This window comes from Pristiophorus japonicus, chromosome 1 (assembly GCF_044704955.1).
Source record: "Pristiophorus japonicus isolate sPriJap1 chromosome 1, sPriJap1.hap1, whole genome shotgun sequence".
Taxonomy (NCBI): Eukaryota; Metazoa; Chordata; class Chondrichthyes; family Pristiophoridae; genus Pristiophorus; species Pristiophorus japonicus.
This window is the reverse complement of record NC_091977.1, coordinates 438,294,917-438,320,196: the sequence shown is the minus strand read 5'-3', so window position 1 is coordinate 438,320,196 and position 25,280 is coordinate 438,294,917. Positions and strand designations below refer to the sequence as shown.

Sequence of the window (25,280 nt, the reverse complement as noted above, 5' to 3'; positions counted from 1 at the left end):
CTTATACTAAAACATTCTACACTCCACCCCAACCGGAGCCATGTGATCTCCTGGGAGAGGCAAAAACCAGATAAAAATCCAGGCCAATTTAGGGAGAAAAAAATCTGGGAAAACTCCTCTCTGACCCATCCAGTCGATCAAAACGAGTCCAGGAGATCACCCTGGCCATATTCTATTCCCTGCAGTACTTACCATTATATCTGCTCTGTCCAACAAAAGGTCATCCAGTTTAATCCCAATTACCAGCTCTAGGTCCGTAATCCTGCAGGTTACTGCATTTTAAGTGCCCATCCAACCATCTCTTAAAAGTGGTGAGGGTTTCTGCATCCACCACTCTTCCAGGCAACGAGTTCCAGATCCCCACAACCCTCTGCGTAAAGAAGCACCCCCTCAATCTCCTTTAAACCTTCCACCAACCACCTTAAAACTATGCCCCCTCATACTAGAACCCTTCACCAATGGAAATAGACCATTACTATCCACTATGTCCAGGCCCCTCAATATTTTGTACACCTCAATGAGGTCTCCTCGCAACCTCCTCTGTTCCAATGGGAACAAACCCAGCCTATCCAATCTGTCCTCATAACTAAGATTCTCCATTCCAGGCAGCATCCTAGTAAATCTCCTCTGCATCCTCTCTAGTGCAATCACGTCCTTCCTATAATACGGTGACCAGAACTGCACGCAATACTCCAGCTGTGGCCTAACCAAAGTATTATACAATTTAAGCATAACCTCCCTGCTCTTATATTCTATGCCTCAGCCAATAAAGGCAAGCATTCTGTATGCCTTCTTAACCACCTTATCCCCCTGATCTGCTACTTTCAGGGATCTGTGGACAAGCACTCCAAGGTCCCTTTGTTCATCTACACTATTAAGTGGCCTACCGCTTAATGTGTATACCCCTTCCTTATTAGCCCTCCCAAAGTGCATCAGCTCACACTTCTCTGAATTAAATTCCATTTGCCACTGTTCTGCCCACCTGACCAGTAGATTGATATCGTCCTGCAGCCCATGACTTTCCTCTTCATTATCAACCACACAGCCAATTTTAGTGTCGTCTGCAAACTTCTTAATCATATTCCCTATATTCAAATCTAAATCGTTGATATACACCACAAAAAGCAAGGGTCCCAGTACTGAGCCCTGCAGAACCCCACTGGAAACATCCTTCCAGTCACAAAAACATCCATCAATCATTACCTTTTGCTTCCTTCCTCCAAGCCAATTTTGGATCCAACTTGACAATTTGCCCTCTATCCCATGTGCTTTAACCTTCATGACCAGTCTACCATGTGGGACCTTATCAAAAGCCTTGCTAAAGTCCATATATACTACATTGTATGCACTACCCTCATTGAGCCTCTTGGTTACCTCCTCAAAAAATTCAATCACGTTAGTCAGACACGATCTTCCCTTAACAAATCCGTGTTGACTGTCCCTAATTAATCCTTGCTTTTCCAAATGCAGATTTATCCTGTCTTTCAGGATTTTTTCCCATAATTTTCCCACCACTGAAGTTAGGCTGACAGGCCTGTAATTACTCGGCCTGTCCCTTTCTCCCTTCTTAAACAAGGGTACCACATTAGCAGTCCTCCAATCCTCTGGCACCATGCTCAGTTCCAAAGAGGACTGGAAAATGATGGTCAAGGCCTCTACTATTTCCTCTTTTACTTCGCTCAACAGCCTGAGATGCATTTCATCTGGGCCCTGGAACCTATCTACTTTCAAAGCTGCTAAACCTCTTAACACTTCCTCTCTCATTATATTTATTTTATCCAGAATATCACACTCCTCCTCGACAGCAGTATCTGCATTGCCCCTTTCCTTTGTGAAAACAGATGCAAAGTATTCGTTAAGAACCCTACCAACATCTTCTGCCTCCACACAAAGATTACCCTCGTGGTCTCTAAAAGGCCCTACCCTTTCTTTAATTGCCCTCTTACTCTTAATATATTTATAGAACATCTTAGGATTTTCCTTAATTTTACTGGCCACAAATTTCTCATGCATTCCTAATATGCTTTTTAATTTTGCCCCTTAACTTTCTATATTTCTCTAAAATTCAAGAATATTTAGCCGTTGATATATGACATAAGCGTCCCTTTTTTTCTTAATCCTCCCCTGTAAGTTGCTAGACATCCGGGAGGCTCCAGAATTATTTTTTCCAACCTTTTTCTTCAAGGGCACCTGTTTAGCCTGAACCTTCCGGATCTCCTCCTTAAATGCCTCCCACTGTTCCTACACTGATTTACCCACAAGTAGCTGTTTCCAGTCCACTGTGGCCAAATCACTCCTTAACTTAGCAAAATTAGCTTTTCCCCAATTCGGAACATTTATTCCAGGCCTATTCTTGTCATTATCCATAACCAACTTGAATCTGACTGAATTATGGTCACTGGCACCCAAGTGCTCTCCCACTAATACCCTTTCAACCTGCCCAGCTTCATTCCCCAAAACTAAATCCAAGACCGCCCCCTCTCGTGTTGGGCTTGCTACATACTGACTAAAAAAAATTCTCTTGAATGCATTTCAAGAATTCCGCACCCTCTATACCCCTTCACACTAAATTTGTCCCAATCAATATTTGGATAGCTAAAATCCCCCACTATTACTACCCTATGGTTTTTGGATTTCACAGCAATTTGCCTACATATTTGCTCCTCTGTCTCCCTCCCACTGTTTGGGGGTCTATAATACACGCCCAGCAGTGTGATCGCCCCTTTTTTATTTTTCAATTCGACCCATGTGGCCTCATTTGATGATCCTTCTAACATATCATCCCTCTTCACCACTATAATATTTTCTTTAATCAGTACCACAACCTTGCCCCCCTTTTTACCCCCCTCTCTATCTTGTCTAAAAATCCTGTAACCAGGAATATTGATCTGCCAAACCTGCCCCTCTTTCAGCCATGTTTCTGTAATGGCTATAATGTCAGACTCCCAAGTGTCAACCTGTGCTCTTAGCTCATTCATCTTATTCGCTATACTCCTTGCATTAAAATAGATATCATTCAGCACAGGAAGACCTCCTTGCTTACTACATATTAAACCCCATTTCCTCTGTCTTACAGATTCGCTTTCTTGCAATCCAATTTCAGCTTTACTTCCTTCGCTTTTGAATTCGTTCTGAGGTTCCCATCCCCTCTCCCCAACAGCACTAGCAAAACTCCCCACGAGAATATTGGTCCCGGCGCTGTTGAGGTGCAACCCGTCCGGTTTGTATCAGTCCCATCTCCCCCAAAGCAGTCCCAATGCCTCAAAAATTTAAAGCCCTCCCTCCTGTTGTGTATCTGTAAAGCATACACTCCCATATTATGCCACCAGGGAGCGCATCCCCTGAAGTCCCAAGGGATCCCAGCATCCCTTGGGAGCACTGTATATAAGCCGGCCCCTAAGGCCTGTTCCTCACTCTGGAGTGTTTTAATAAAGACTGAGGTCACTGTTACTTTAACCTCTCTGTGTGCAGTCTCATCTGTGTTAGGAACACAGTAACTGGCGACGAGTATACGAATCCAACACAAAGATGCAGCAAACTGTGGGCATCCTGGAGAAGTTCTCGGAGGGTGAGGACCGGGGCGCCTATGTCAAACGGCTAGACCAGTACTTTGTAGCCAACGAGCTGGACAGAGAAGGAAGCGCTGCAAAAAGGAGAGCGGTTCTCCTCACGGTCTGCGGGGCACCGACCTAAAGCCTCATGAAGAATCTTCTCGCTCTGGTGAAACCCACAGATAAGTTGTATGAGGAACTGTGTACACTGGTTCAGGAGCATATTAACCTGAGGGAGAGCGTGCTGATGGCACGGTATCGGTTCTACACGTGCCAGCGATCTGAAGGTCAGGAAGTGGCGAGCTACGTCGCCGAGCTAAGGTGACTTGCAGGACAATGTGAGTTTGATGGCTATCTGGAGTAGATGCTAAGAGACTTTTTTGTACTGAGCATTGGCCATGAGACCATCCCACGAAAACTTTTGACTGTAGAGACACCGACCCTCAATAAGGCCATTGTGATAGCAGAGGCGTTTATGTCCACCAGTGATAACACCAAACAAATCTCTGAGCACACAAGTGCTAGCAATGTTCAGAAAATAACTAGAACTGTGTTTGTGAACAGAAATGTACAGGGCAACTGCCAGCAGGCCTCAGGTGACCCAGATGACTTAGAATCTGCAACGAAGGATGAATGCAAGGCAATTCATACCTTGTTGGCGTTGTGGAGGCTTCCATTCAGCCTATTCATGCCGATTCAAAGGATATATTTGCAAGAGCTGTGGAACAATGGGGCACCTCCAATGAGTTTGCAGATGAGCTGCAAGCTCTGCAAAACTTGCTAAACACCACATGGCAGAGAAAGATTGGTCCATGGTGGATCAAAGCAAATTCGAGTCTCAGAGAGAGGAGGCAGATGCTGAAGTACATGGGGTGCATACATTTTTGATGAAATGTCCACCTATAATGCTAAATGTAAAATTGAATGGCTTACCCATAGCCATGGAACTGGACACTGGCGCTACCCAAGCCATCATGAGTAAAAAGATGTTTGAGAGACTGTGGTGCAAAAAGGCACTCAGATCAGCCCTGAGCCCCATCCACAAGAAAATGAGAACATACACCAAAGGGCTCAACACTGTCCTGGTCAACATCACCTACGAGGGCACGGTGCACGAACTGCTACTCTGGATTGTCCCAGGCAATGGTCCCATACTATTTGGAAGGAGCTGGCTGAGCAAAATCCGCTGGAACTGGGATGACATCTGAGCGCTATCACATGTCGATGAGGCCTCATGTACCCAGGTTCTTAACAAATTTCCTTCCCTTTTTGAGCCAGGCATTGGAAACTCTTCCGGAGCGAAGGTGCGGATCCACTTGGTCCCAGAGGCACGACCCATTCCCCACAAGGCGCGAGCAGTACCTCACATGATGAGGGAGAGAATGGAAATCGAGCTGAACAGGCTGCAATGCGAGGGCATCATCTCCCCAGTGGAATTCAGCGAGTGGGTCAGCCCGATTGTTCCAGGACTCAAAACTGATGGCACGGTCAGGATTTGCGGCGATTATAAAGTAACTATTAATCATTTCTCGCTATAGGGCCAATACTCGCTACCTAAGGCAGATGACTTATTTGCGACGCTGGCAGGAGGCAAGACGTTCACCAAGCTCGACCTGACTTCGGCCTACATGACGCAGGAGCTGGAGGAGTCTTCGAAGGGCCTCATCTGCATCAACACGCACAAGGGACTGTTCATCTACAACAGATGCCCGTTTGAAATTCGGTCGGCTGCAGCGATATTGCAGAGAAACATGGAGAGCCGACTCAAGTCAGTACCATGCACGGTGGTTTTTCAGGACGACATATTGGTCACGGGTCAGGACACCGTCGAGCACCTACAAAACCTGGAGGAGATCCTCCAGCAACTGGATCGCGTCGGGCTGCGGCTGACGAGGTCGAAATGTGTCTTCATGGCAACAGAAGTGGAGTTTTTGGGGAGAAAGATCGTGGCAGACAGCATTCGGCCCACAGACGCTAAGACAGAGGCTATCAGGAATGCGCCCAGGCCACAGAATGTCACGGAGCTGCGGTCATTCCTGGGACTCCTCAACTATTTTGGTAACTTCCTACCGGGGTTAAGCACCCTCTTAGAGCCCCTACATGTGTTATTGCGCAAAGGTGAGAACTGGGTATGGGAAAAAAAAACAAGTAATTGCTTTTGAGAAAGCCAGAAACATTTTATGCTCCAACAAGCTGCTTGTATTGTATAACCCATGTAAAAGACTAGTGTTAGCATGTGATGCGTTGTCGTACGGAGTCGGCTGTGTATTACAACAAGCTAATGTTGCGGGGAAGTTGCAACCTGTCGCCTCTGCCTCCAGGAGCTTGTCTAAGGCCGAGAGGGCCTACAGCATGATTGAGAAAGAGGCATTAGCGTGTGTGTTCGGGGTAAAGAAAATGCATCAATACCTGTTTGGCCTCAAATTTGAACTGGAAACCGATCACAAGTCCCTCATATCCCTGTTCGCTGAAAACAAGGGGATAAATACTAATGCCTCAGCCCGCATACAAAGCTGGACACTTGCGCTATCAGCATATAACTATACCATCCGCCACAGGCCAGGCACCGAGAACTGTGCAGATGCTCTCAGTCGGCTACCATTGACCACCACGGGGGTGGAAATGGCGCAGCCTGCAAACTTGTTGATGGTGGCGCAGCCCGCAGACTTGTTGATGGTCATGGAAGCATTTGAAAATAATAAATCACCTGTCACGGCCTGCCAGATTAGGACTTGGATCAGCGAAGATCCTCTGCTGTCCCTAGTACAAAACTGTGTACTGCATGGTAGCTGGGCCAGCATCCCCGTTGAAATGCAAGAGCTAATCAAGCCGTTCCAGCGGCGAAAGGACGAGCTGTCCATTCAGGCAGACTGCCTGTTGTGGGGTAACTGCGTAGTACTACCCAAAAAGGGCAGGGAGACGTTCATCTCGGATCTCCACAGCACACACCCGGGTATAGTAATGATGAAAGTGATAGCCAGATCCCACGTGTGGTGGCCCGGTATTGACTCTGACTTAGAGTCCTGTGTACGGCAATGCCGCGTGTGTGCTCAGTTGAGCAACGTGCCCAGAGAGGCACCACTAAGTTTATGGTCCTGGCCCTCCAGACCATGGTCTAGGATCCATGTCGACTATGCGGGCCCATTTCTCGGTAAAATGTTCCTGGTGGTGGTGGATGCTTTTTCAAAATGGATTGAATGTGAAGCACCGCCACCGCCACCATTGAAAGCCTGAGGGCCATGTTTGCCACCCATGGCCTGCCTGACATACTGGTCAGTGACAACGGGCCATGTTTCACCAGTGCCGAATTTAAACAATTCATGACCTGCAATGGGATCAAACATGTCACCTCGGCCCCGTTTAAACCAGCCTCCAATGGGCAGGCAGAGCGGGCAGTACAAACAATCAAACAGAGCCTCAAACGAGTCAAAGAAGGCTCACTCCAAACCCGCCTGTCCCGAATACTGCTCAGCTACCGCACGAGACCCCACTCGCTCACAGGGGTGCCCCTGGCTGAGCTACTCATGAAAAGGACACTTAAAACCAGACTCTCGCTGGTCCACCACAACCTGCATGATCAGGTAGAGAGTAGGCGACAGCAACAAAATGTAAATGATGGTCGCGCCACTGTGTCACGCGAAATTGATCTGAATGACCCTGTGTGTGTGCTAAACTATGGACATGGTCCCAAGTGGATCGTGGGCACGGTGAAAGCTAAAGAAGGGAGTAGGGTGTTTGTAGTCAAACTAGACAATGGACAAATTTGCAGAAAGCACCTGGACCAAATGAGGCTGCGGTTCACAGACTGCCCTGAACAACCCACAGCAGACACCACCTTTTTTGAGCCCACAACACGCACCCAAATGAGCAACCACGCCACCCCGGACCAGGAAATTGAACCCATCACACCCAACAGCCCAGCAAGGCCAGGCTCACCCAGCAGGGCCAACAACACGACAGCCCAGCGAGGGCACAGCCAATACACCAGAACAGACATTTGTACCGAGGCGGTCCACCAGGGAAAGAATGGCTTCCCATTGCCTCACCTTGTAAATAGTTTTTACTTTGACTTTGGGGGTGAGTGATATTGTGTATCTGTAAAGCATGCACTCCCATGTTCCGCCACCAGGGAGCGCATCCCATGAAGTCCCAAGGGATCCCAGCATCCCTTGGGAGCACTGTATATAAGCCAGCCCCTAAGGCCTGTTCCTCACTCTGGAGTGTCTTCATAAAGACTGAAGTCACTGTTACTTTAACCTCCCTGTGTGCAGTCTCATCTGTGTTAGGAACACAATACCTCCTACACCAACTTTCCAGCCATGTGTTCATCCTCTCTATTGTATTCTTATACTCATTAGCACGTGGCACCGGTAGTAACCCGGAGATTACTACCTTTTTATCCTACTCTTTAATTTTCTTCCTAACTCCCTGAATTCTTCCTGTACGACCTCATCCCTTATTTTACCTATGTCGTTGGTCCCGATATGGACCACAACTTCTAGCTGTTTACCCTCCCGCTCCCCTCTCCAAGGATGCGCTGCGTCCGCTCTGTGACATCCTTGACCCTGACACCAGGGAGGCACAAAACCATTCAGGAGTCATGTCTACAGCCGCAGAAACGCCTGTCTGTTCCCCTAACTACAGAATCCCCTACCACTAGAGCTCTTTTATTTTTCGTCCCTCCCCCCTGTGCAGCTTAGCCACCCATGGTGCCTTGGAATTGGCTTTGGCTGCACTCCCCAGAGACACCATTGTCCTTACCGATACTCAGAAGTGAATATTGGTTTGAAAGCGAGATGGACTCTCAGGGCAGGGTTGGGAGAGGACTCCGGCGCTACCTGCCTAGCACAGTTACCACGTCTGGTGGTCACCCACTTCCCCTCTACCTGCACGCCTTTAAACTGCGGGGTGACCACCTCCTGAAACGTGCTATCCACGTAGTTCTCAGCCTCGCGGATGCACCTTATTGACTCCATCCGCTGCTCCAGTTCCAAAACGCGGAGCTCGAGCAGTTGAAGCTGGAGACACCTGCTGCACACATAGTTGTCTAGGTTGCGCGAAGCGTCCAGGACTTCCCACATGCCGCAGGATGTGCACTCCACGGGACTGAGCTGCATTGCCATCCCTCCAGTTAGCTTTATCTAGTTTAAAATCTACTTAAAAAGAAATAGAGAAAAGAGAGCTACTTACCAACTCATCTCACCGACCTCTGTGGCCTCCTGACCTCACCGACCTTTGTGGCCTCCCGACCTCTTGGCCTCCGAACTCCCAACCTAAAAGAAATAGAGAAAAGAGAGCTCTAAAATCTCTTAAAAATTTTAAGGTGACTTACAAACTTGTAAACTTGTAAATTTTAATAACTTACAAAAAACTTTGAATTTGAGAACAGTTACAATAGTAACAACAATAATGGCCCGAAAATTTCGGTCGGAGGCTTCCCGTGGGCAATTGCCTTTTGACTGGAGATTTTTTACGAAAGTACCTGGTGGTCTAGGAGGCGCCCTGGATTCCAGTGGGGAGGCCTTCTTTTCCCGTGCTGCGAAGCGCGCTCCCGTTCGGAGGGTTCCCACGCAGAAGATGCAGTCACATGTGACCGCTCAGCCAATCAGGTAGGTAGTTCACAGATTCCCATTAATAGCACTGAGACTCGCGTATCTACGAGTTCTCAGTGCTATTAATGGGGAAAAAAAACACACACTAATAAAAAAAAATACACCTCACATAATTAAAATTAATTGAAATTAAAGTTAATAAATGCCTCAGAAAAAAACAATATATTTCTGATTTTTTTTTAAAGTTTTATAATTCGGATTAAAAATAAACTTACCTTGGTGGGCAGAGTTTTTAACAATACAATGTGTTTATTTTATTTTATTTGATTGTATTTATATGTGTTTTTAAACACTTTCGCCTGTAAAAGTAGGCTATGCACCTGCTTTTTCAGGTGCAAGATTTTTGAGGACATTTGCTGGGCAAGATATGTGTAAATCCCGCAATCTTGCCCGTACAAATGTCCTCGCTCCTGATCTGCGGATGACCTGTCAAGCTCCAGCCTTCTCTGGTCCGTAGAAACTACACACGGGCCCGGGACGTCAGAATTTCTACCCCAATAATAACAACAACAGCAGCAAAGAAAGGCTGCACCCATCTCTCCTCCACCTTATTTTAAGACCACCTGCTGTGCTTGGTCTTGGTGACTCCACCCCTGCCCGTAGGCAGTGGCACAGTGTTTCTGGGGTTGGTACCAAGCTTATTCTTTCGAACATCTTGGGTAATGCGCACTTCTTGATGGGGGGGGCAAGGGGGGGGGGGGCGGTCGCAGGCGATAATGTGGAAGGCCTGAGTTGAGCCCGTTCAGAGGCTGGTGTGGGGATTGGAGTGGGAGTGGCAGTTGATTCTATCAATGGGCGCGGGGTCTGGGCGTGTTCCCTTATTGCAGCAGCTAACTCCAACATTCCCTCCCTCATGTGCCCTGACAATGTGTCTACTACCTGCAACATTCCCTCCCTCATGTTTGCCAACGGTGTCTCAGCTACCTTTGACGTACCCTCCCTCGTGTTCACTGACAGCGCATCAACTACCTGCGACAATCCTTCCCTCATGTGCACCGACATTTTTTCAGCTGACTGGGACATTCCCTCCCTCATGTTCCCGGACAGTGTTTCTAATTCTCGTGAGAGTATTGTTACTTCTCCCGACAGTCCCGATACCTCATCACCCACCCCACTGATGGTGTCCAGGAATGATCGTGTAAGGTCAATGCTCTCCCCACTCATTGCCATCATCTGAACCACATCTGGTAGATCCTGCACCTCAGGAGAGCGCTGTTGAGCTCTCCTTTCCCTCCTCACCCTGGGTGTGCCTTGCTGCATCCCACTGGGACCCGCAGCCTTGGATGGTGGGGCCCTGGGTGTGCCTCGCTGCACCCTACTGGAATCTCCAGCCTTGGATGGTGAGAAACCATGGAATGTCCCACCAACAAACCACTCGGGGAAGGGGCTGGCACCTCAATGGGCGGCACCTGCACCCCCTCCAGAGTGAGTACAACAGTGGGGCCTTCATCCATCACCTCCCCATCCTCCGTCTCCTCACCCTTATGCCCATGGAGGGTGGGATTGGAAGATGTTCTCCTCTTCAGACTTGTCCACACTCAATCTTCTTCTGCATCGTCAGGATTGGCCTCAAGATCTGCAAAATATAACAGAACAGACAAATGGTTAGCAGCAGAGGAGGGGGCAGGGTGGGTGGCATGAGTAGACTCACACAGTGCAGGCAGCTGGCTCATTTGAAGGACCACGATCAATGATAGCACATTGCACCAACCGAAGCATGCTGGAGACATCCCCATGAACCGAAGCATGGCTAGCTCGCGCAGTATTTAACATTTAGCAAAGCCAGACTGTGGAATTTGCAGGACTTACCCTCTCCCTTGAGTGTGGGTCCAGCTTGTGCAGTGGTGGTTGCTTTTCTCCAGCAGGACCCATCAAAGCAGTGACTCTCTCTTCCAAGGGTGTCAGTGGCTGCAAATTTGCCAGGCCTCCTCTTGTTCAAGTTCTTTCTCGTTTGTTGTGTGCCACTTTCCTCTGCAAAGATGAAAAGGTGTCTTTCTGCTGGGTGGGACATATACAGCTGGTCACATTTACAATTGCAATTCCATTGAATAAATGAAAATATTACTTAGACTAACTACTTGACCAAGGTCCTGCCACTTCTTTTTGCACTGGCCTCCAGACCTCGGGGTAGTCAGCATTGCACAGTAATCTGTGTAAGTTGGTTCCAGTGTTTCTTCATTTCTTTTGGTGGAACTTTTATGTGACCTCTGCTGGTGTCCAGCTTGTGCCATCTGCCCTCAATCACAGTAACTAGTACCTCCACTTCATCCTGTAAGAAATTCTTGGTCCTTGCGCCGTGTTGCATCTTGTATTGCAGCTCCGATTTTTCCAATGAGAATTAAAATTCTCACACACAACTGGCTCTTTAAAAATGGCGGAATTCAGACCGGGAGCTGTACTGGGCATGCGTGCCCATAACAATCATGTCAAAAGCATCCTTTTTTTCCCCGCGCATGTGCAGAAGAGGCGGCATCATTTAGTCGGCGCAGACATTAGGCTCCACCCACTGAGGCGACAGGACAGGCTGCACGGCAGCAATTTCAAAAAATAGAGTTGGGAAACTTGGTACTTTTTTTTTGGAGTAGTTGGGGCTAAGAAAAACAGGCGTAACTCTAGCAATACGCCAAAAAACAACATTGGGGAAAATTGAGCCCAAAGACTTGGATTTATATCGTGCCTTTCACGACCACTGGACGTTTCAAAGCGATTTACAGCCAATTAAGTATTTTTGGAGTGTAGTCACTGTTGTAATGTTTAGGAGACCTATCTTGGACACATGCAAAGAACTTTATTCCCTGGACAATATTTTTCATGATCTTGTTGAATGGCGGAGCAGGCTCGAGGGGCTAGATGGCCTACTCCTGTTCCTAATTCTTATGTTCTTATGTTCTTATGTTCTTATTAATGTTGGGGAAGTCCAGAACCAGGGGTCACAGTCTAAGGATAAGGGGTAAGCCATTTAGGACCGAGATGAGGAGAAACTTCTTCACCCAGAGAGTGGTGAACCTGTGGAATTCTCTACCACAGAAAGTTGTTGAGGTCAATTCACTAAATATATTCAAAAAGGAGTTATATGTAGTCCTTACTACTAGGGGGATCAAGGGGTATGGCGAGAAAGCAGGAATGGGGTACTGAAGTTGCATGTTCAGCCATGAACTCATTGAATGGCGGTGCAGGCTTGAAGGGCCGAATGGCCTACTCCTGCACCTATTTTCTATGTTTCTATGTTTCTATGATCGGATAGACAAACTGTCTGCTTTATTCTAGCATTAAAACAAATTCCATGCAAAGTTTTCTAAGTTTCTATTAGCTCTTAAAATGCAACTTTGGGCTACAATTTTGCTATACCAAATAGACACCAGAGCCTCCTGGATTTAATGTGCTTGGCAGCCATAGTGGGATCAGTTTCTCAAGTTACTATATACTTTCATGTAATTATACGAACTAGTGAGTAAACACAACTGTTTCTGCCTGAAATAATTGCAGCACTTAAGACGCTACAACCAGAAACATTGAAATTGAAATTAATGCAAATGTCTAATGGTTATCACTTTTTGGCTGATATAAGCGGTGGATGTTTTAAATGGTGGGAACGGTATTTTCCTTTATGCCACCCATCAGTTTTTCTTCATGCTGTCTCTTAATATTCTAATTGCCTTTTTTGCTTCCCCTCTATTATTTTCAAAGCTCTGCTTGATTTTCTTTTATACTTGACTTAGATTTGCACATGTCTCTTTCTTAAGTATCATTTTTAAGTTTTCTATTCATTCAAAGAGCCTCAGCTTTTGCTACACCCCTGTGCAAATACATTTGGTTTATACTGTAAACATTTCCTGTTTGAAAGCTTCCCATAATTTATCCACTGACTATTGGCCAACTCTTATTTCTAATTAATCTGAAGTAGTTTTCTTTTTATCTCATTGAAATTGGCTTTTTTAGTTAAATATCTTTAGCTTTTAACTTTTCTTTTCAATTTTGATACCAAACCTAATTATGTTATGGTTATTGTTTCCTCGATGTTTGCCATCCCTAATAATACCTATTTGCTCCACTTAATTTCCTAGAGCTAGATCCAGCATTGCCACCTTCCTTGTTGGGCTAAAAACATACTGATCTAGAATGCAGTTCTGGGCGCATTGTAGAAACACTTCTTCTTTGCCACTTATATTACCAAAATTATCTGCAGTCCTTCTATTATTTTTGCTCTCATAGTTTAATATTTATCCATATGCACATGCAATGATGTAATAGCATTAATATGCCGATATCTTAAATATATGTCTTCAGAGTAATAGTGTACAGTACACTCCTTCAATTGAAAATGCCACTAATCACCAATAAACATAAGATGAAAAAGGCACTGTTCATGAAATATACAGAACGTAATCAGCCTGGCCATAAAATATAAAATGGTTGAACTAGCTCTGTTGGAAATCATAACTGGAGAAAATCATCATTGCTAAAATACAACAGATTAGCAAATGGTAGAATCTCATTCTCTAATTGTTTTGATGGCTGTGAGGTGGAAAAAATTACATTGGTAAAGTTATTTAAGACGATAAAGAATGACTTGCATTTATATACGCATCTCTGAAATGTCTCAATGTTTCACATACAATGAATTCATTTGAAACACAGTGACAACAACAACAACTTGCATTTATAAAGAACCATTAATGTAGAAATAATGTCCTAAGGTGTTTAATTGTTATGTAGGCAAATGCAGCAGCCATTTTACGCACAAAGACGATCCCACAAACACCAATCAGATGACAAAGTAGTTAATAGTCCGGAATTTCCTCGATCCGACTCATGCTGTAATTACACTGAGCTTGATGATGGCAACTTATGCAAAAATTTCCCGTGAATCTCACTGCCCAAATGTAAAAAAAGTGTAAAAATAGCAGAAAGCGATGTAAACAATTGGTGCGCAAGGTAATTCCAGGCCAATATGTTTTCTGGTGGTGTTTGGTGAAATAATCTTGCAAGGTTGTGTATAGATGTGAAGGAAATGTATCAAATATTTAACTGTATTTTTGTCTTCATTCAATGAATTATTACTACAGTAATTTTACTGTTTCCCTCCCTCTGGCACAACCACACTTTGCCCTTCAGTTAAGAGTGTGACAGGCTGACCTGCTGGCACTGCAGTGGGTCCTGACACTGTTTCTTGTAATGCTATTATTATAATTTGTATAACCTTTGTTCACATTGGAGGATCCAATTGTAAAATGTAATTGTAGCAAAACATTCCCCATTTTTTTCTCCACTGTTTAGTATTACAAAACTAGACAAAGCTCTCTAATTGTGTTTTTTACAAGTCCACAGGATACTAGATGTTGATAATATAGGGCCCAAATTTCCCCAGGAGTTGCTCTGTTTTTTTTGGAGCAACTTGATTTTTCTGGAGTATCTTTTTAGTTACAATTCTGGCCATTTAATTTGCACCAGTGTAAGTGAGTTAGCTAGGTATTTTTTTAGTTTAGTTTTTTTTTCAAAAAGGGGCGTGTCCAGCCACTTACGGCTGTTTTGGCGATTTAAGCAAGTTTGGCCAGCAAATAGTTGCTCCAAACTAACTTAGGCCAGCGTTATTGCCACTTCTGTCCGCACAGATAAACCTTACCTAGAGTTAAGGAATCGGCACAAGTAACTACATTTAAAGCACCACCAAGCACCAAACAAAGCACAAAAAGTAATAAGCATTCAATAAAAATAAAGAACTGAAGTAAATAATTAAATTAACAAATAAAGAACTGAAGTAAATCCTACCTTCAACTAAACTCGGCAGCAGCTGGCCGTGTGGGAGTCCCTTCGGCCTGGGATAGATGCGGCAGAACGCGGCATCTGAACGGGCGGGGGGGGGGGGGGTGGGAGGAAGGGAGGGAGAAGGCTCAACGCAGAAGGCTGGAGGTGGTGGGTGGTGAACGGGGCATCTTAACGGGGAGGGGGGAGGGGGGAGAGCGGATTTCTTGAGATAGAGAGAGACACACACGCACGAAATGTATTCGATTTGGTCAACAAAATAACGCCACGAACCGATATTGGATTGTTTCCAGCAACTGTTGGTTGTTTGCCTTGGTTCGTTCAAACTTTGCTTTTCTGGCCTCAGCCAGCTTGGTAATTCAGCTCGAGCCGGGTCCCCATCTGCCTTGCCCCCGCTTGGCCTGTTCCTTCGCTTTCACATGCTGCATGACACCATCCCCACACTCTGAATACTTCATGTGCCCCACATGCACATTAACCCTGTTGCCGAGCATCTCCTGATTTTTACTTGCTGGTTGACAATAACGCCTTCGGCAAGTTACACTGTAAAGATCCCAATCATCATAAGATATTCAAGATACTTTAAATCAAAGCGTGCGCCCATACATAGGCACAGCCACTGAAATAATGCTGCTCGGGCCAGTGGGGGCCTGCTTACATGAACACGGCATTGTGGGAGCCCATTCGGCCAGGGCTAAGGGTGGCGTGCTTCGGGCCCCTCACACACAGCCTGCAGAGATTTGGGCTGTGAGGAGCTACTGCACATGCGCACACACTCTAGTGCACATGTGCAGAGGTCCCGGCACTATTTTCAGCGCTGGGACCTGGCTCCGCCCTCCACGCGTTCTGCTGTGCTGTGCCAAGGGCCTGGATCGACCAGATTGTGGGGAGAATACGAAGGTAAATAATGGGCGCCGTTTCTGTTCTAAAAAGTCGGTGCACTACACGGAGGTGCGCCGTTCTAACTCTGGGGGCAAACTTGGGCCCAATGTTGCTACATTTAACCCGGAGGTAACAGCACATTTTAGAAGCCAAACTATTTTGTGTTTAGTGTTTTACATGTCTTTGAATTGGTGGCTGAATGAAAGGATAACTAGGTACTAGAGGCTATTTTTATCTAGTTGTTGTTGATGAAATCCCAATTAAAATTTTGGCAATCCAGTAATGTATTTATTAGATTTGAAGAGTACATATTTAGAAGCTGAGTGGTATTATATAAGAACATAAGAAATAGGAACAGGAATAGGCCATACGGCTCCTCGAGCCTGCTCCGCTATTTAATAAGATCATGGCTGATCTGATCATGGACTCAGCTCCACTTCCCCGCCTGCTCCCCATAACCCCTTATCCCCTTATTGTTTAAAAAACTGTCTATTTCTGAATTAAATTTATTCAATGTCCCAGCTTCCACAGCTCTCTGAGGCAGCGAATTCCACAGATTTACAACCCTCTGAGAGAATAAGTTTTTCCTCATCTGTTTTAAATGGGCGGCCCCTTATTCTAAGATCGTGCCCTCTAATTCTAGTCTTCCCCATCAGTGGAAACATCCTCTCTGCATCCAACTTGTCAAGCCCCCTCATAATCTTATACGTTTTGATAAGATCGCCTCTCATTCTTCTGCATTTCATAGAGGCCCAACCTACTCAACCTTTCCTCATAAATCAACCCCCTCATCCCCGGAATCAACCTAGTGAACCTTCTCTGAACTGCCTCCAAAGCAAGTATATCCTTTCGTAAATATGGAAACCAAAACTGCACACAGTATTCCAGGTGTGGCCTCACCAATACCTATATAGCTGTAGTAAGACTTCCCTGCTTTCATACTCCATCCCCTTTGCAATAAAGGCCACGATACCATTGGCCTTCCTGATCACTTGCTGTACCTTCATACTATCCTTTTGTGTTTCATGCACAAGTACCCCCAGGTCCCGCTGTACTGCAGCACTTTGCAATCCTTCTCCATTTAAATAATAACTTACTCTTTGATTTTTTTCTGCCAAAGTGCATAACCTCACACTTTCCAACATTATACTCCATCTGCCAAATTTTTGCTCACTCACGTAGCCTGTCTGTCCTTTTGCAGATTTTTTGTGTCCTCCTCACACATTGCTTTTCCTCCCATCTTTGTATCGTCAACAAACTTGGCTACGTTACACTCGGTCCCTTCTTCCAAGTCGTTAATATAGATTGTAAATAGTTGGGGTCCCAGCACTGATCCCTGCGGCACCCCACTAGTTACTGGATTGTGGATTGAAACCTCGAGACATGGGTCCAAGTGCATTCCAGTAATGAACATTACCTTTACCAATGTCACATGTTAAATGAGTTTGGTTGATCTTGGTCAAGTCCCCAGTCTCCAGTCCCCAAATCAACTTGAATCCACAGTATAACAATTCTCACATGTTTTCTTTCTAAAACATGTCAATTTATATTTGTCAGACATTAGGTTCATATTGTAGCAGAATGAATTGCGGTGCTTCCTTAAATTTACAGTAATTCCATGCTTTTAGTTACCATTGTTGATTGTTGTCAGCATTCAAACTTGATGTGAAATCACTTAAATTTTAAGGTTTTTGTTCTATCATGCTTTAATGAAAATATATTTGAGAATTTTTCATTCCTATGTGATGGTTATGTGTACACTTTAAACATTTCAAAGACATAGGTTGCAGTATGGAGAGAGCACAACACTTGTCAGGTGTCAAAGGTCAACAAAAAATAATGAGGAATAATATAATCTTCAAAATTGAATATTTTCTAGTAAGTAAGGGTTAGCACTTATTGTCCAGGGTATTTTGTAAAGTTTTATGATTAAGTACACAGACACCCAAAGTCTCTGGGTGTGCAATTTGACTAATGAATGTGTTTTTTTTTGCTTTGCAGGATATGGCCATGCAGCTCCAGACACTGATGCAGGTAAAGCTTTTTGCATGTTTTATGCTGTGCTGGGAATACCACTGACCCTAGTCATGTTCCAGAGTCTGGGAGAACGGATGAACACGTTTGTCAAATATCTTTTGAAACGAATAAAGAAATGCCTCGGCATGAAAAGCACGGATGTGTCTATGGAGAACATGGTGACCGTGGGTTTCTTCTCTTGCATGGGGACCCTGTGCATCGGAGCAGCCGCTTTCGCACATTATGAAGAGTGGAACTTTTTTCACGCGTATTACTACTGCTTCATCACATTGACTACAATAGGGTTTGGGGACTATGTGGCCCTCCAGAAAGATAAGGCCCTGCAGAAAAGACCGCTCTATGTGGCCTTTAGCTTTATGTATATTTTAGTGGGTTTAACGGTTATTGGAGCTTTCCTCAACCTAGTGGTTCTCAGGTTTTTGACCATGAACAGCGAAGACGAGCGGCGAGATGCCGAAGAGCGAGCTTCTTTGGCGGGGAATAGGAACAGCATGATCATCCACATCCAGGAGGACCCCCAACAGGGCCGGCAGCGGTACAAAACTGAGGTGACAGACCTGCAGTCTGTTTGCTCCTGCATGTGCTACAGGTCCCACGAGTATACCAACCAGGTGGTATCTCACCAGAATTCATTCAGTTCCCAACTCAACCCTCAGTACTTTCACTCAGTATCTTACAAGATAGAAGAGATTTCACCGAGCACATTGAAAAACAGTCTGTTCCCATCTCCTGTGAGCTCTGTGTCGCCAGGTTTGCACAGCTTCAACGAGAACCACAGGCTCATGAGAAGGAGGAAGTCCATTTGAAACACTTTTTATTTTATTTTGTTTTTGAGTGTGCTGGAGAAGAAGAAGAAGAAAAAAAGAAGCCTTTCTCTGGAACTCAGAAACCAAGCATGAAGCATGGTTAATAACAGCTCCACAGCAGTAACAATATGCCTTACATGTGGCAGTTGGAATTTTAGGTACAAGCAACCTGTTGGGCATCCATCGAAACTACGTGCAAGAGGACTCATTTGATTGGCGTTAATCTGCTTCGGAGAGACTGTTAGAATGAGAGAGTGTTATTGATGAAAGTGGTTTGTGTGAGGAAACATTGCATTAGGTATTAATTTTGTAAAATTTTAAATACTGAGTTTCAGACTTGACCAACAGAACAGAACAGAAGAACCCAAATCCTGTTGCCAAAACAGCATGCACGCTGACACATGAAGCAGTCGGTATACCGGATGTGCCATTGTATTTTCAACAGCTGGCTCTTTATTACTGGATTGTAAAGTGCAGAAAGATCATTTTAGCATGCCAGTTAAAATGCATGCGCTTAGTAAAACTGGTATGCATTGTAACTTACCTGAAAACACAACTTAACTAGCAATGAAATTAATAAAGCAATTAATATTTATTGACTTATGATGAGTATTCATGCTTTTGCAGCAATTCCAGCCATTTGCTCTTTCTTGCCTTTTTGGGGGGAGGGGAGTAAAAACGAATGGCTGGAGTAGCATTTAGTAACTTTAGTGCAGTTATGACCTGCATGACCTGGAATTAGTTTTTGAATGCCTGGATAAAGAGAGTAAGACTAGAAAAACAACAACAAAAGATTTTCCTCACCAGAAGTTCTAACAGTTTAAGTGATTTTAACTGTTATTACCAAAACTGTGCATTTTTTTGCTGTTCTATGAAATAGTTCAAATGATAGGAAGCTGTAACAAAATGTTTACAACTCAAGGTAGATCTCAAACTCATGTATAACATGTAATTATTGAGGTTGCTTCTTTTTTGTAATGAATGCACTAACATGTATATATTTTACATTGTCTTTACAATTACTGCAATGTTGTAAAATAATGCACTTTTCTATTTTTTTCATTAAAATATGGCACGTTTCAAAATGTGCATTATTGCTTTTATAACAAATGTACATGTTTAAGGAAAATCCTGTAAATTTGCACCACAGAAGCTAACTGCAGTGATCGTATTTTGTACAAAAAATGGGCATCTATAGAGATTTATGAATATATATATATATTCAAACTTGAATGAAAATGTACAGAGAAGATTTAACTGATGAATTTAAGTATAAAGAGATGTTATAAATGACAAATATTTTGCATGCAATAAAAAGTACATTTTTGACAAGTGTTGTGCAAAGTGACATTCACAAATTTTCCCCAAATCAGATTTACAGTCAATTAAAAAGTTGTGTACTGTACGGTACTATGACTGGATGAATGAACACGCTGGTATAAGATTACACCTCCTCCTCCTGCCCCTCCCATCTTATCTCAATATGTAACATAATGGCAGCACAGGTGTCCACAAACGTGACCAGTCTAGAGGGTTTGATTTTTCATTCACAGTCTAAAGAACTTTTTGGGTTTAGTTGTTTTGGCTATCACATAATGTGACCATGACTTTTAAAGGGTGCAAGCAATATCTGACTACTTTAACACCTTGGACTCAGTACAGGCAGCATGGTGAAATCAAATTGAGCTCATGTTAGACTGACCAGCACAAAGGATTGATCGTGATCAGAATGTGGACCACATTGCACTTTACAGGCTTACAGCAATGTACAGTGCCAGAGACTGTCATGCACTTGTAGTTTATAGAAATGGCTTGCACATACTGGGGGGAAAATTGTGGTCGGAAGCTTCCTTCGGGCAAATGCCTCCGACCAGAAAAAAAATCTGCGAAAATACTTTTGGTGGTCCCGGAAGAACGTAAGATTGCGGTCAGAGGTCTAATTTCGCAATCCAGCGTACGGGAACATGTCTTCCAGGTACGTATTCGTATCCTGGGATCACGTGGGCCTGGACCACCAATGAACATCTAGTATTCTCATTGATAATAATGGGAGCTCCGAGCTCCCATTACTATCAATGAGAATACCCCCCAAAACAAGAAGCACAACACAATAAATTTTTAAAAAACCTCACATATTTAAAATTAATTGAAATTGAATGTAATTAAATGTTTTAGAAAAAAATTATTTTTTTAATAGAAACATAGAAATCCACAGCACAGAAGGAGCCCATTTCGACCCATCGTGTCCGACAAAGAGCCACACGGTCCTCGGTCAGCAGCCCTGAAGGTTACATATAAACCTATGAACAATGGCGGAAAGGTAAAGAGTATCCAGCCCAACCAGTCCGCCTCACACAATTCCGACACTCCCTGCACTGCAACATTCTACACTCCACCCCAACCGGAGCCATGCGATCTCCTGGGAGAGACAAAAACCAGATTATGAAACCCAGGCCAATTGGGGAAAAAAATCTGGGAAAATTTCTCTCTGACCCATCCAGGCGATCAAACCTAGTCCAGGAGATCACCCTGGCCGTATTCGATTCTCTGCAGTACTTACCATCGTATCTGCGCCAGCCAACAAGAGGTATCCAGTCTAATCCCACTTACCAGCTCTAGGTCCATAACCCTGCAGTTTACGACATTTCAAGTGCCCATCCAAGCACCTTTTAAAAGTTGAGGGTTTTTGCATCCACCACCCTTCCAGACAGTGAGGTCCAGACCCTCACAACCCACTGTGTGAAGAAGCCTCCCCTCAAATCCTCTCTAAATCTTCCACCAACCACCTTAAAACTATGCCCCCTCATAATTGACCCCTCCACCAAGGGAAATAGGCCCTTGCTATCCACTATATCCAGGCCCCTCAAAATGTTATACACCTCAATGAGGTCTCCTCTCAGCCTCCTCTGTTCCAATGAGAACAAACCCAGCCTATCCAATCAGTCCTCATAGCTAAGATTCTCCATCCCAGGCAGCATCCTCGTAAATCTCTGCACCCTCTCTTTTGCAATCATGTCCTTCCTATAATACGGTGACCAGAACTGCATGCAGTACTCCAGCTGTGACCTAACTAGGGTATTATACAATTTAAGCATAACCTCCCTGCTCTTGTATTCTATGCCTCGGCCAATAAAGGCAAGCATTCCGTATGCCTTCTTAACCACCTTATCCACCTGGCCTGGGCTATTTTCAGGGATCTATGGACAAGCACTCCAAGGTCCCTTTGTTCATCTACACTATTAAGTGGCCTACCGTTTAATGTGTATACCCTTTCCTTATTAGCCCTCCCCAAGTGCATTATCTCACACTTCTCCGAATTAAATTCCATTTGACACTGCTCTGCCCACCTGACCAGTAGATTGACATCCTCCTGCAGTCCATGACTTTCTTCTTCATTATCAACCACACAACCAATTTTAGTGTCATCTGCAAACTTCTTAATCATACACCTTATATTGAAATCTAGATCATTGATGTATACCACAAAAAGTAAGGGACCCAGTACTGAGCCCTGTGGAACATCATTCCAGTCACAAAAATATCCATCAACCATTACCCTTTGCTTCCTACCTCTAAGCCAATTTTGGATCCACATTGCCAATTTGCCCTGGATCCCATGGGCTTTAACCTTCATGACCAGTCTACCATGTGGGACCTTATCAAAAACTTTGCTAAAGTCCACATACACTACATTGTACATATGCACTACCCTCATCGACCCTCCTGGTTACCTCCTCAATAAATTCAATCAGTTTAGTCAAACACGATCTTCCCTTAACAAATCCGTGCTGACTGTCCCTAATTAATCTTTGCCTTTCTAAATGTAGATTTATCCTGTCTTTTAGGATTTTTTCCAATAATTTTCCCACCACTGAGGTTAAGCTGACAGGCCTGTAATTACTCGCCTATCCCTTTCTCCCTTCTTAAACAAGGGTACCACATTACCAGTCCTCCAGTCCCCGGCACCATGTCCTAATCCAAAGAGGACTGGAAAATGATGGTCAAGGCCTCTGCTATTTCCTCTTTTACTTCACTCAACAGCCTGCGATGCATTTCATCTGGGACTTGTCTACTTTCAAAGCTGCTAAACCCCTTAATACCTCCTCTCTCACTATGTTTATTTATTTCATCCAGAATATCACACTCCTCTTTGATAGCAGTATCTGCATTGCCCTTTTCCTTTGTGAAAACAGACGCAAAGTATTCATTAAGAACCATACCAACATCTTCCACCTCCACACAAAGATTACTCTCATAGTCTCTACTAGGCCCTACCCTTTAGTTATCCTCTTGCTCTTAATATATTTAAAGAACATCGTTGGATTTTCCTTAATTTTACTTGCCAAGAATTTTTCATGTTCTCTTTTAGCATTCCTAATATCCTTTTTAATTTTACCTCTGAACTTTCTATATTTCTCCAAAGATTTTACAGTATTTAGCCATCAGTATATGACATAAGCTTCCCTTTTTTTCTTAATGTGTTTTAATATGGTTAAAAATTAACTTACCTTAATGGAAAGGGTTTTTAATATAATAATGATTGATTAAATTCAATTTTTCTATGTTTTAAAACTCTTATCCTGGTAAAAGTATGCTATACACCTGCTTTTACCAGACGTAAGATTTTGAAAGACATTTGTTAGGCAAGAGTTGGGCAAATAGCCCAATCTCTGCCCCGCAAATATCCTTCCTGCGAGGATGCGTGCGCGCTGTTGCAAAAGCCGGTTCTCAGTGCATGTACATTGCATGTCGAGAACCGGTATCTGTGAGGCCTCTTTGGGTGCGTGCGCACATTGAACGTGTTAAGTATCGAATAACTCCACGAGGCTAAGTACGGTGAGCTAGTTCAGGCATGACCTTACTCCAGTTTTTCATTCTCAAAGTGAGGATTCGACATGGCTGCCAACATTATATACACAGCTTGCACGTGTCTGCCAGTGACAATTAGGACTCCGACAGTCACGCTCTCTGGTGGCAGGTAAAACCCAATTAACATACATAACATCATTCCCCCCAAAGTCCTTGGTACAGGTTGTATTTACAAGTTGAGACGGCCCTGGGCCTTCTGCTCTCTGGTTGATCCCCTCAGTTCGAATCCAAGCTTGGGTGAGTTAGTAGGACCATTGCTGCATTGCGGAGCAGTCGGTCTGACAGGACTGCCGGGGATGGTAGGTTCGTCATCGTGACTGACACAAGGGTCAACTGATGGTTGGATGTGTGTTGGTTGGTCGATGATGATGTCATCTTCAATTTGTTCTGGGTTGTCTGTGAATCACAGTTTGGTTTGGTCGATGTGCCTCTTGCACGTTTGGCCATTTAACAGTTTGACTACAAACACTCTGTTCCCTTCCTTGGCCAAAACCATGCCAGCAACCCACTTTGGACCATGACCATAATTTAGGACAAACACAGCATCATGAACAGCAATGTAACGTGATATGGCTGCGCGATCGTGGTACTGTTGGTACCGTTGCCTTCTGGTTTCGACGTGATCATTGAGATCTGGGTGTGCAAGGTAGAGCCTGGTTTTGAGGCCTCTTTTCATTAACAGCTCGGCAGGAGGGACCCCGGTGAATCAGTGGGGTCTCGTCCAGTAACAGAGCAGAATGCGGGACAAGCGGGTTTGTAGGGAGCCGTGAATCACACATTTTAGGCTCTGCTTAATGGTTTGGACAGCCCGCACCGCTTGACCGTTTGACGCGGGTTTGAAAGGGGCAGATCTGACATGCTTGATGCCATTACGGGTCATAAACTCGTGGAACTCTGAACTGGTGAAACATGGTCCATTGTCGTTGACAAGAATGTCGGGCAGGCCATGGGTGGCGAACATGGCCTGGAGGCTTTCAATAGTGGCTGTGGACGTGCTGGCTGACATGATTACGCATTCAATCCATTTGGGGTAAGCGTCCACTACCACTAAAAACATTTTGTCGAGAAAGGGGCCGGCAAAGTCTACGTGGACCCTTGACCACGGTTTGGATGGCCATGACCACAGACTCAGCGGAGCCTCCACAGGTGCATTACTCAGTTGCTTGCAAGTGTTGCACTGATGCACGTGCGACTCCAAGTCTGAGTCAATGCCGGGCCACCAAACATGAGACCTGGCAATGGCCTTCATCATGACAATGCCTGGGTGGGTACTGTGTAAGTCTTGCACAAAAGTTTTCCTGCCTTTTTTTGGCATAACAGCATGATTACCCCATAACAGACAATCAGACTGAATAGACAATTCATCTTTGTGGTGGCTATAAGACTTAATTTCATTCTGCATTTCCCTGGGAATGGCAGACCAATTTCTATTTAGGACATAGCTTTTTACACTTGACAGTACAGAATCCTGGCTGGGACAGGTCCTAATTTGGCGAGCCATGATGGGTGACCCCTCGCTCTCAAAGGCATCCATGACCAGTAGCAAGTCTGCGGGCTGCGGCATTTCTACCCCGGTTGTGGGCAATGGTAGCCGGCTAAGCGCATCAGCACAGTTTTCAGTGCCTGGTCTGTGGCATAAGACATAATCATAAGCGGATAATGTCAGTGCCCATCTTTGGATATGGGATGAGGCATTGGTGTTTATATCTTTGCTCTCAGAAAGCAATGAAATGAGCGGCTTGTGGTCTGTTTCAAGCTCA

The 25,280-nt window shown here is 44.6% G+C and overlaps 1 protein-coding gene across 1 annotated transcript in view; it reads left to right on the top strand.

The window, feature by feature from the left end:
* Positions 1-18,651, top strand: part of kcnk9 (potassium channel, subfamily K, member 9) — an 88,161-nt gene extending 69,510 nt beyond the window's left edge. Inside the window, exon 2 of the mRNA XM_070876017.1 lies at positions 17,810-18,651. Coding sequence (XP_070732118.1) covers positions 17,810-18,651 — 842 coding nt within the window. The remainder of the gene's footprint in view (positions 1-17,809) is intronic.
* Positions 18,652-25,280: the final 6,629 nt, after the last annotated feature.